Source organism: Lottia gigantea (genome assembly GCF_000327385.1).
Source record: "Lottia gigantea unplaced genomic scaffold LOTGIsca_85, whole genome shotgun sequence".
NCBI classification, from domain to species: Eukaryota; Metazoa; Mollusca; class Gastropoda; family Lottiidae; genus Lottia; species Lottia gigantea.
The window spans coordinates 366,462-377,248 of NW_008710807.1; the positions used below are offsets into that span (position 1 = coordinate 366,462).

The 10,787-nt window shown below is 39.6% G+C and overlaps 1 protein-coding gene across 1 annotated transcript; it reads left to right on the plus strand.

Moving 5' to 3' along the window:
• Positions 1 to 555: 555 nt before the first annotated feature.
• LOTGIDRAFT_169414 (hypothetical protein) lies at positions 556 to 10,152 on the plus strand (the record flags this gene model as incomplete). Its single annotated transcript, XM_009067707.1, has 7 exons — positions 556 to 634; positions 1,723 to 1,828; positions 2,102 to 2,216; positions 2,450 to 2,546; positions 3,002 to 3,085; positions 3,458 to 6,042; positions 6,385 to 10,152. The coding sequence occupies 7 exons, from the start codon at positions 556 to 558 to the stop codon at positions 10,150 to 10,152; spliced, it is 6,834 nt and encodes a 2,277-aa protein (XP_009065955.1).
• Between the last annotated feature and the right edge of the window lie 635 nt (positions 10,153 to 10,787).

Below are 10,787 nucleotides of genomic sequence, written 5' to 3' on the forward strand. Positions count from 1 at the left end.
AAGTAGAACCAGGCCCGTAGCCTGACCAGTACTCCTGATTTGATGTCAGAGCTTCTTAATTTTTAATCAATGACATTTTCAAAGGGCTAGTTTTCCCACAGATGTCGGACTCTTCAAAAAGAAAAATAACCAGGGGCAACGATAATTTAACAGTAAGCATCAGACTGGGTCCATCAAAATAGTTTACACTTTACAGTTACTTTTGGTCCTGAGTAAGCTATAGCCATCGTATCATTACGCTTTTCTATCTCTCTGTGGTCGATAAATAAGTTTTAGGTCAAATTTAACCCTCTATCCATCTCGTTGCAGTGTGCGTTGACATTTGCAATATTACGACTGTATCACAGGCGTGACTTAATCAAAGAACAAAGACAAGGGTGAAATTGGCAGGTGCTCTTGTTACAATCAAGTCTATAAATAGAAGGGAATTCCCTCCAGAAGGTATTCCCCGAATTTCAAAACGAGGCTGTGTTGAATATGCATGTTTAGTCGAGAAAATGGCGGCTACTAAGAAGAAATGTATTCTTTATCTAATTATTCGTTAATTATGGAAGAATGGCGAATAAGTCAAGAACTACCGGATTATCGAAATGTACCGGAGATACCCCAGACGACACAGGACAGTTTAATCACGGTGAGTAGCCCGATATAAGAATAATTTAAGGCCATTTTGTGAGCCGACCTTGATTGGTGTTGACCTATTTTTGATTTGTTGAAGTCTTTACCTGTCAACAAAAACTATTTCATTTTTTGTAAAGAATATTTAATTTGAAGCCTTTTCATTTTTCTTCACAGTCGTGGAGCTCTGTTCGTCCCAAATTAAGAAACATTTTGCTAATAATAGGTTGAGATCGCAGAAGAGAATGATGAATAATTTTGTAAACAAAAAACAGGAGTGTTTATTGGCACAGATTTTTTCTATTTTTTTAAAACTTGTTCCTTTTCTAATGACATATGATATCTTTAGACGGTTTCTAAGGCTTGGATTTCAAAAACTTTATTACATTAACATTTACTGAATTATAATTATTTGAGATAGTTTTGAATGTTACTTTGTCAGAATAGGGCCTAAGAAGTAGTTACATTTGTTGATTTTTAAAAAATAAAATAGTGATTAAAGGCTACAATTAATTTGAAAGTGATATTGATAATGAAAATGGATGTTTGTTTGTTTGTTACAAAGAGTTTCTATTTAAATCAACAACCATACTGAAACATTACTTGACGAAATGACATGGGATGGAATGAATATGATTCATAATTTACAGATTTGCAGATGCATATAAGTTTATGATTCATATTTTACTTGGCATTTGGCAGTTGCCATATCTTGCAAATTGTCATGCTTTTCTCATCTTGCCAAATAAATTGGATTAGCAGTAAGTACCATGAGTTTTGATGTGTCATCCTGTTCACATTGTCACTTTTTGAAAAATTCTTATGACACAAATTGGTCATAAAACATTTTGGGAAATGGGTACCAGAATTAAGAATCCAGTACAGTTGAGCCAACACATTTAAATCCATAAAAGTATTTATTGTAAAACAGACCCTTGTTTCTTAAAAAATCTTATGACCAATTTGTGTCTAAAAGCCTGCTGTTTTTCAATGCAAAATCTAACACTTATGACACAAATTGGTCATAAAAGTTTTGGAGAAATGTTGACTAGAATAAGAATCCAGTTCAGTTGACATATTAGGTATTTTATTCTGTATTTCTAGAGAATAATGAAAATGCTATGTATATTAGTAATGGTGGAATCATGAATGGTACACCAGAAGATAATCCACAGGTGTGGCCTGCCAATACCACTCCTGATAATAATGAGTAAGTTATAGATCAGATGTCTTGTATTCATTGCCCCATGCAGTGTGCAATGAGGGCAATTTGGCATGGATAGCTGCTTTTCGCTTCCCTTTTTTATTTCCAATTATATCTGTAACACAGGAGGCCCTTATTTTTCGTTCCATCCGACCAACCTTGTATTCCTTGAGTTATACCACAGCTTGTGTTTAAGGGAGTCTTCTCATGGTGGCTGATTAAAGTTCATTTTGTATTCCAAAGTTCCAGAGTTTAATTTCATAAATGTATATATTTCAGCAATAAAAGATTATCTCATAATAATGTAGAAAGAAAGAGAAAAGAGAAAATTAAGAAATGGATTGTTCACATTGGGAGTTTATTACCTCCCCTTCCTCACACTACAGAGAAAGTGGTAAGTGCTTGGAGCCTTTTGGTTGAAATGTCAGGGGCCTAGCTCAGAAGTAGATACAATAAGCTTAGATTTGATAAGAAACTACTTACCTCAGGAGAAATTTACAATAAAATTATTCAAATATGCAAAGCAAGGGACTCAGGGAATGAGTGAAAGGGGATCCTTTTTAGTGTATGAACGTCTCTATTAGGTGAAGAAAAGTAGGATGTAAAACTCCAATCATTTTATTTTAGAGTACGATAGAAACTATGGAGAGAGCAGCCAGATATATCACTGAAATTAAAGAGAAAAATGAACTGTTATTATCTGATAAAATAGACCAGGTCCAAGGTAAGTCAAATTCGCTTAGGGGTTCAAATTCCAATCCAATTTTCCATGAATTGTTGTTTTCATCATCGTGAACTTACATCCATGCTTCTGATGGATTTACCATATGTTGGATGTCAAGGTATCTCATTTCCATATTCTATTTTTCAAAATCAGCTGCGATATTCATGAAATCTTCAGATGATATTGATTGGATTTACTCATATGGAAAAGTGCATAGCCTTTGAAATGGGCCCATGAACCAAAGCCTCTTCTGGTACAGGCTGTGCACATTTGAGACCTCTTCTCAGTTGGAAATTGAAAGTTTGCTTTTACTTCTGTCCAGGCCTGGCGAAATTCTGCTCATTGCACATTGCATACAATTTCCCATCTTTACTGGCGCATTATAGGGTAAGCAAGAATTATCTTTATCTGTCAAAATGTATACCTCACTTAACCTGTGAAAATTTTTCTTTCAGCTGATGAGATCGCTAAATTAAAGAAAGAATTAGAAGAGGTGAAACTAGAAAGAGATAATTACTCACAGATTATCAAACATAATGGTAGGAGTATTTTGATTGTTATTTTGAAATAGATTACCTAACTGCTTGAATAGTAATTAGGGAAAGGGAATTTGCAGAAGATTTCTTCCCAAGGGGTCTTATTCTTGAAAACTTAAGTGATGATGCTTTCCAGTTCTCTGATTGGTTAATCACACTAATTGATTTTTAATTCAGTTTAATCATCCAATCAGATTTCTGTATTTCTTAAAACCTGGATATATCTTTAGAGAATAATGCCTCATTTCTGTAAATAATTGAATGGACATGGCTTAGAAAGTTAGATGATTGCTTCCAAAGGGAATCCAATGGACAAGTTTCAATCTGGTACACATGTTGAATATCTTTTTGTAAATGACTTTTTTATATTTGTAGGTTTATTGGTTGATTCTCAATGGAAGGCAGCCAGACTCCAGTCTTCAGCTGGCCTTCCTAATGGTGAAGTCATGGAAAGCTTGAGTCCGAAAGAGGATGATAAAACTAAAGGGAAATCCAAAAGAAAGAATGTAGTTAGCTCGCAATTAGAAGCTAAGAAAGCAGAAGAAGCTGCACAATCTTTAGGAAATATGTTCCAAGGGATGTTCAGTGGTGTACAGAATCAAAATATGATGGTGAACAGCCCCTTTCCGAATGGCAATCAAGTGTTGATGACCCCTAATGGACAAGTTGTGGTGCCCATGAATCAACTGACAAACAATCAAAATTTAATGATGGATAAAAGTCCCACTGGTTTAGGATTGTTACAAATGGCCATGCAGGATGCGGGGATAAGCGAATTCTCGCGACAACCCAGTCCTGACAATACGTCTGCTTCTCGCGATTTGACGACAACTTCATCTGCGATGGACGATCCCAATCATGCGTTACAGACTCTTGCATCTGTGGCTTCAAATCCTCAAAATGCTGTGCTGACGTCTGTGCCCTCGAGTCAGCCTAATCTATCAAAGGCTACGACAGCTCAGAGTATGACCACAGCAGATTCTCAAATGGATGTGACATCTTCAATGTCGATTATCAATAGCGCACAGGAAAACTTAACCGTGACCTCTTCAATTAACACAATGACAGTGCCAGGCTCAGTGCCAAATGTGGCTAATATTGGACAAGTCCCTAATTCTGTGAATAGTGCTAGCTCAGTGACTTCTGTCACCTCCGCAGCCCCTCCAATCATGTCCGTGGGGCAGACTGGTGTACCTCAAATACCCAACCAAGGCAACATGATGGTCAACATGCAGAACATGGCGTTGAATCCAAATCAAAATATTTTAATGCCAAACATGCCCAATATGGGGTTAGGAAATATGTTCATGAATCCACAAGGACAGTTGATAATGGTGAATGAACAAGGCGTCCCTGTAATGGCAGGCGTCACAAATGTGGTACCTCCAGAACAACAGCAGAACATGACTATACAGAAAGGGGGAAAAAAGGACAAGAATCTGAAGAAGGGGTCTGCAGGACAACAACCAGGCCCTGTGATAAATAACAATTTACAAGAACAGATGAATATGACAGTAATGACTTCTCAAGGCCCTGTGAACATAATCCAACCCCAACAGAATCCTATGAATATGATGCCCCAAAATACAATGTTGCAACCCAATATGATGCAGACTTTACCCATGCAGGGTCAACAACAAGTGTCACTTCCTGGAAACCAGAATGTGTTCCAACAACAGTTTGTTCAGATGCCTTCTAATAATGGTGTAGCCAATCAAAATTCTGGAATAATTCTCCCAGCCAATCAGAACGGTAATATGCTGACTCTGAATGCAATGCAGAATCAACAGAACCAGTTGCCGTCTGCTTTAATTCTGCCAAATGGTCAGGTAATACCAGTTGTTCAGAATGCCCAGACACTGATGAACAGTCAGCCCAATGTTGTCACAAATAATACAAGTGTTCAAATGCCTCTCCAACAAGGGGGCATGGTTGTGCAGCCCAATGGGGTCATTGGAAACATGCCCAGTATGGATATGAACAACCAGTTGTTGATGGGTCCTCAAGGATTCCCGATTGGATCTCAAGCTCAGATGCAGCAACCAAACATGATGTTTCCTGATCAACTGAACAGCCAACAACCACCACAGGCTATAACCACTTCAGCACCCACCATGAGCAACACCGTCATGGCTACCTCAGCTACACAAAGCATTATGACGCCACAAATTCAAAATTCTGGTGCTCCAAAGGTTGATGGTTCTGTTCAGCAAACCACAGATGCCACCATGTTACCACGAAATCCCGTCCAAGCTGGTATCAGAGCAGTTGTACCAGATCCAAAAGCCCTTGGCAATCCTCAAGCTCCCCCACCTGCATTAAACCCTGGAATGGGAGCTCCTGGTCCAGCTATTGGTCCCAATGGATCTATATTGTTGACTTTACCTATTGATGGACAGCAGATGAGTGTTCTGGTGGATCCAGTAACGATGCAGGTCTTGGGAAGAGTTCCACCTCCTCAACCAAACGCCACATCTCCTGCAACTCAAGCCTCTCTCACCACGGCAACTACGACCACAACTGCTGCCCCGATTCCGAATGCTAAAAAATCAGCAGGGAAGAAGAAGATTATTCCCAAGCAACCATCAGCAAAGAAGTCCAAAACTAAATCCTCGCCTCCGCCAGAGAATCAAACTCCAGCAGTATCAGAAACTGAGATGATGGTAACTGAATGTGCCCAAGAGACAACTGTGGCTGGTACTGCAAGCAATATCTTGGAGCATGGATTGAGTACTGAAGACTCTGTTGCTATGACTGACATCCTTGCTAAAGCTGCTGAAGAGGTTGTGGGTTTTTATAATCCAGCCAATGAAGACAATCCACTGCGGATTGACACCAGTGCTGGGGATACTGAAGATGATGGAAGTGCATCTCCCCAAAAGAGTTTGAAGACTCCAGAATCCACGCCAAAGGGTAAAGCTGATGACATCACTTCCATTAATATGGATTCCATATTGAAGGTACTGCTTATGATTTCTGTTTTGATATTCTGTCTTATTAGATATGGCTCTGTGTGGGTTCTGCCAGTTTTTGATTTCTCTATAGTTAGAATTAAAAAAAAAACAAGCTTATGTCACAGTCCAGGGTTAAAATTTTTACATTGTTGGTAGCTTAGATTAGGTTTTGTGGATTCTGTTTATGCAAATGTCATCCCTGTTATTAGCTTAGAAATTGACTTAAGATTCAGGGAAAATACTTTCTTTTTTGCTGATTGATACGTAAATTTCAATTCGTCGATAGAGCATATTTCTAAATATTCTGAGTATAACCAATGATTCATGTGATTTTTCATGTCTTTTCAGTCTCCTGATGATGCTTTATCAATCAATATCCCAACAGAAGAAGAAGTTCAGCAAGCAGCAGCCGCTTGCGAAACTCCGCCGAGTAAAAAATCAAAACAGAAGTCTCAGAAGAGTCCACAAGACTCCTTGGACACCCCAAAACTGAATAAGAAATCCAGCAAGAAGAAAAAACGACAGGAAGCCATGAGTGACGATAATTCAGCTCTTCATACCCCTACCTTAAATGGTCCAGTTTTTGATATCCCGGAAGAAATCACCTTTTCAGAATCGCAACTCTCTGATGTCTTAGACCAAGTTGAGAAACTAGATTCATCTTTTGCAGAAACGCCGCCAAAGAAAGCAAGTAAAAAGAAATCGAAATCTGAAGATTCTGATTTACCTGCAAGCAAGAAGCGAAAGAAAAGTGGGAAAGAGAAAGGAAATTCTGGTCAAAATCTTCCGGAACTTGCGACTCCTGTGTCGCAAGCAGCTGAGTCACGGATGTCCATTTACGATTTTCAAGATGATAGTCCACCAGAAGTATCTCCTGTTCGAAAAAGTGTTCTGGGATCCCTCAATACATCCAAATCTAACAATGAGAACCAAAAGGGATCCAAAGACACAAATTCTATATCCCATAATTTTGACATGTTGGACAGTGTTTTGTCTCAAACTCTAAACATGAAGTCAGACAACAATAACAAAACTACCAAATCCCCCAGAACCAAATCAAAATCTAGCAAAAAGAAGAAGTCAAAAGAAGCCAAAGAACAAGAAGAGGAGCCTGCACCCTTGGAGAAGGTCCCTCTTTCACCCACCCCAGAACAACAAGCCTTAGCCATAGAACAAAGCTTAGACAATCTACTTCAATCCCAAAATGTAGATCTCAGCCAGCCGAATGATTTAGTTCCTTCATCAATGGTCAAAATGTTAGAACCTTTGGAAGAGTTGACTCCTGTCACCACCTCGGCGCCAACAGTGCTGAAAGACCCCACCCCACCGCCTGTGTCTGTACCCTGTACCTTTCCGGAACCTGTCAAAAGTGTTCCTGAGCCAGAACCTGCTCTTCCACCTCCACCCCCACCAAATAAAACACCAGGTCAGACTCAAAAGGATGAAGTGGTGTCCAAACCTCCAGCAGTTCCAAGCAGACATCAAATGGAACCGCCGCCATTGATGCATCAGCCTCAAAGAAATGATCACCATAAACACAAGACTCCTCCTTATCAATCTCCATCCCAATCTCAGAATTCCTCAAAGCCGACTCAATCTCCTCATGCTATGCATCCTTCACCCCAGCACCAACCTTCAAATCAGTCTCAGACCACTGTGCCGTTGTCCCATATGCCAACAACCCAAAGACAATCGTCAATGGTACCTTCCCAAGATGGCTTCTCACAACACAAATCTCCTGCCCATCATTCTCCAGCTCACAGTCTGATGTCACCTAGCACCATGAACATGAGGAACAGCTTGGAACAGCCAAATCAGAGCATTGTGTCTCCACCCAATGTCACAATGGGAACATCCTCTAGAGATATGAATCCACCAAACAGACCCAATCAGAACACAGACATCATCTCACCACCGAACGTCACAATGGGAACCATGCAGGATGGATTAAATCAAGACCAAAGTATTGTATCACCGCCAAACATAAACTTGGGAAACAACAGAGGTGGTCATGGATTCGGTCCAATGAACAGTATGTCTAGAGTTCCTGATGCTTCTCCTATCTTCCCACCTCCGGAACTTCCTTGCACCAATAATGAACCATTGTTCCCTTCACCTATTGCATCCATCCCTAAACTTTCTCACATTGAAACATCCCCTGTTAAGCCACCTTCGAGGAACAGCTCTGGATCTAATTCTGATGCACCATCTCAAAGATCTAGAAATAGTATTTACTCTGCTGATAATTTTGTTCAATCCAGTCCAAGCCGAAGCAACGATGGACGACAATCGCAAGACAACTCTCAACTCAACAACTGCTATGGAAGACCTCAGCCAGATTCGTCAGAAAGCTTCAACTTCACAAGTATTGGTATGAATTTGACATCAACTACTCATTCTAACAGTTTAGCTGACGGCATGTCGAGCTCTTCCACACCCTTCAGCTTTAGCCTGACTTCTGCATCCTCAGTAGTGTCTTCGTCATCAAGTTCCGTGAATAACCCTGGTCTACCTTCGCATGGCCACAATCCATTTTACCCCTCGCTACCATTGCAGCCACCAGGACAACCTAATTCACAGGATAATCAGAATCCTCATCAAGGTCCTACCATGAATATGCTGGGAGTGGATTTGAGAAACAGTAGACCACACTCTCGACAGATGTCCAATGGACCTCCAAATCAGAACATGTTTAATTTTGGAATGTCCGATATGAGTGATTGTGCTTCAAGGGACCCTGCGTTACCACCTCGGCTGAATTTACCAAATATGGACAAATCTTCTCATTCAGAATTTCGAAACAATAATAATATTAACAATAAGAGAATACCGGATCTAACGCCATCTCGGTCCATGACAAGTGGACCAATGGATCACAATCCTTCTTCTCGATCTCAAGTTAATAGTGCTTCTTCATATTTCCCTCCCACAAACTTTAATCAACCACCGTCATCTCTCACCACTCCACCTTTACGGCATCCCCCTGTTCAAAGCAACGAGCGCTCGCGTTTGACACATCAGCCACCATTCGATCAAAATTTTCAACCGCGTGGACCAGGTTTATCTTCGAGTGCTTCATTTGGTGCTAATCGCTTTGAAAATAACACAAACAATACAGTGCCAAGACCCTCCAGTAGTGTACATTATGACTCCAGTTCCAACTTAAACCAAAATAACATGAGAAAATCCACGTCAAGTCAACACCAGAATAAACCAAATAAGCAATCTCAGCAGCAGAATTCTGGATCGGGGAGCTCACAAAATCATCAGATACCGTCGCAAAATACGAGTTCCCAAAACAATCCTTTATCTCATAGAGATATGCCAAGTGCCCCGTCGCAACACCCTCGGCAAAAATCACAATCACGGAAACAAAGTAGCAAAAAGAGCAAACCTCAAGTGTTTAATCCCGAAATGGACACGAATTTAGCTCATTCAATCTTTGACTCTAATCAAGGAATGCCACCTTATTTCTCTGTGCCTAATTTATCTCCGAATCCTAATCGAAACCTTCAAGGAGATGGACCTTCCTTTTTGCACAGTAATTTGTTCGGTGGATCACGTCCAAATACTGGGCCAGGACCCAAAAACTCTGATATCGGTGTTTCTTTTAATCCTTTGTTCAATCCGTCACGCCCACAAAACAGTTTACCCGGTCTGAATTTCCAGCCGGGTTTTGGAATGAACCATGTAAGTGCTTCAAGTGCTCCTCAGATAACGCCTCATTCTGGAAACGTTGCCATGGCACCACATTTAATGTCGAATTTCGGTTTGAGCAATATTTTTTCGGATGTGAACAATTCTCAAGGTGATTCGTTGAATATTTCTCCGATAAAGTTTCCCCACGGGAATCACATGTTACAGCAACATGGAATGGACCCGAATTCTTTGCAACATCATCATCAAAATAGTGCATTATATCATAATCGTGGTCATCCTGGACAACAATTACATAATGCCATGGCTATTAATAGCTTATTAGGACATAATCCCCATGGTTTTGATGTGCGGCCAATGGGACAAGGTATAAACAGTGGGCCACCCTTTCATGGACCTGGACATCCAGGATCTTTCGGCATGCCACCTTTAAATTTTTCATTACATGATAATCATTAATATATTTAAGAGTTGTCTGCCCTTGGTTCAATTTGCTGTTCTTTGATCATTTTGCGATGTTAAGAATTCCTCAATGATCTTTAACATTGGAGACAATGAAAACAAGAAACAGCGGAATATTTGTTGGAGCCATTCGTAAACTCAAAAAAAAAAAATCACCACAGATATGTTACTTAGTTTAGAATGATAAACACATGTAAATAGTTTGGATGAAAATGGGGATAAGGCCTTGATCAATCCACCATATTGGTACAAAATATACTTAAAAAAAGTTTTAAATTCTATGATATTTGGTAAACTGACTTACGAAAATTTCAAGAGAAAATAACATCTAAAGAAAACAGAGTGCAGCAAATTGATTCAGGGATTATACTTTTTTTTAGTTGTGTATTTTTATATTCAAAAGGTTGACTACACCTCGTTCCACATGAAATCCTACAATAAGAATTCGTCGCAAGTGTAGAATTTAACATTGAGAAACCTCATACCTGGGATGAAATGGAATTGTAAGTTTTTTTGTGGCACAAGGCCCAGTAGTGTATATAACCACTCGAATTATATTCCTCATATCTACTTATATGCATTTACATCTAACGTTCAATATTGGTGCAAATTGTTTTTAATCGTTTATATTT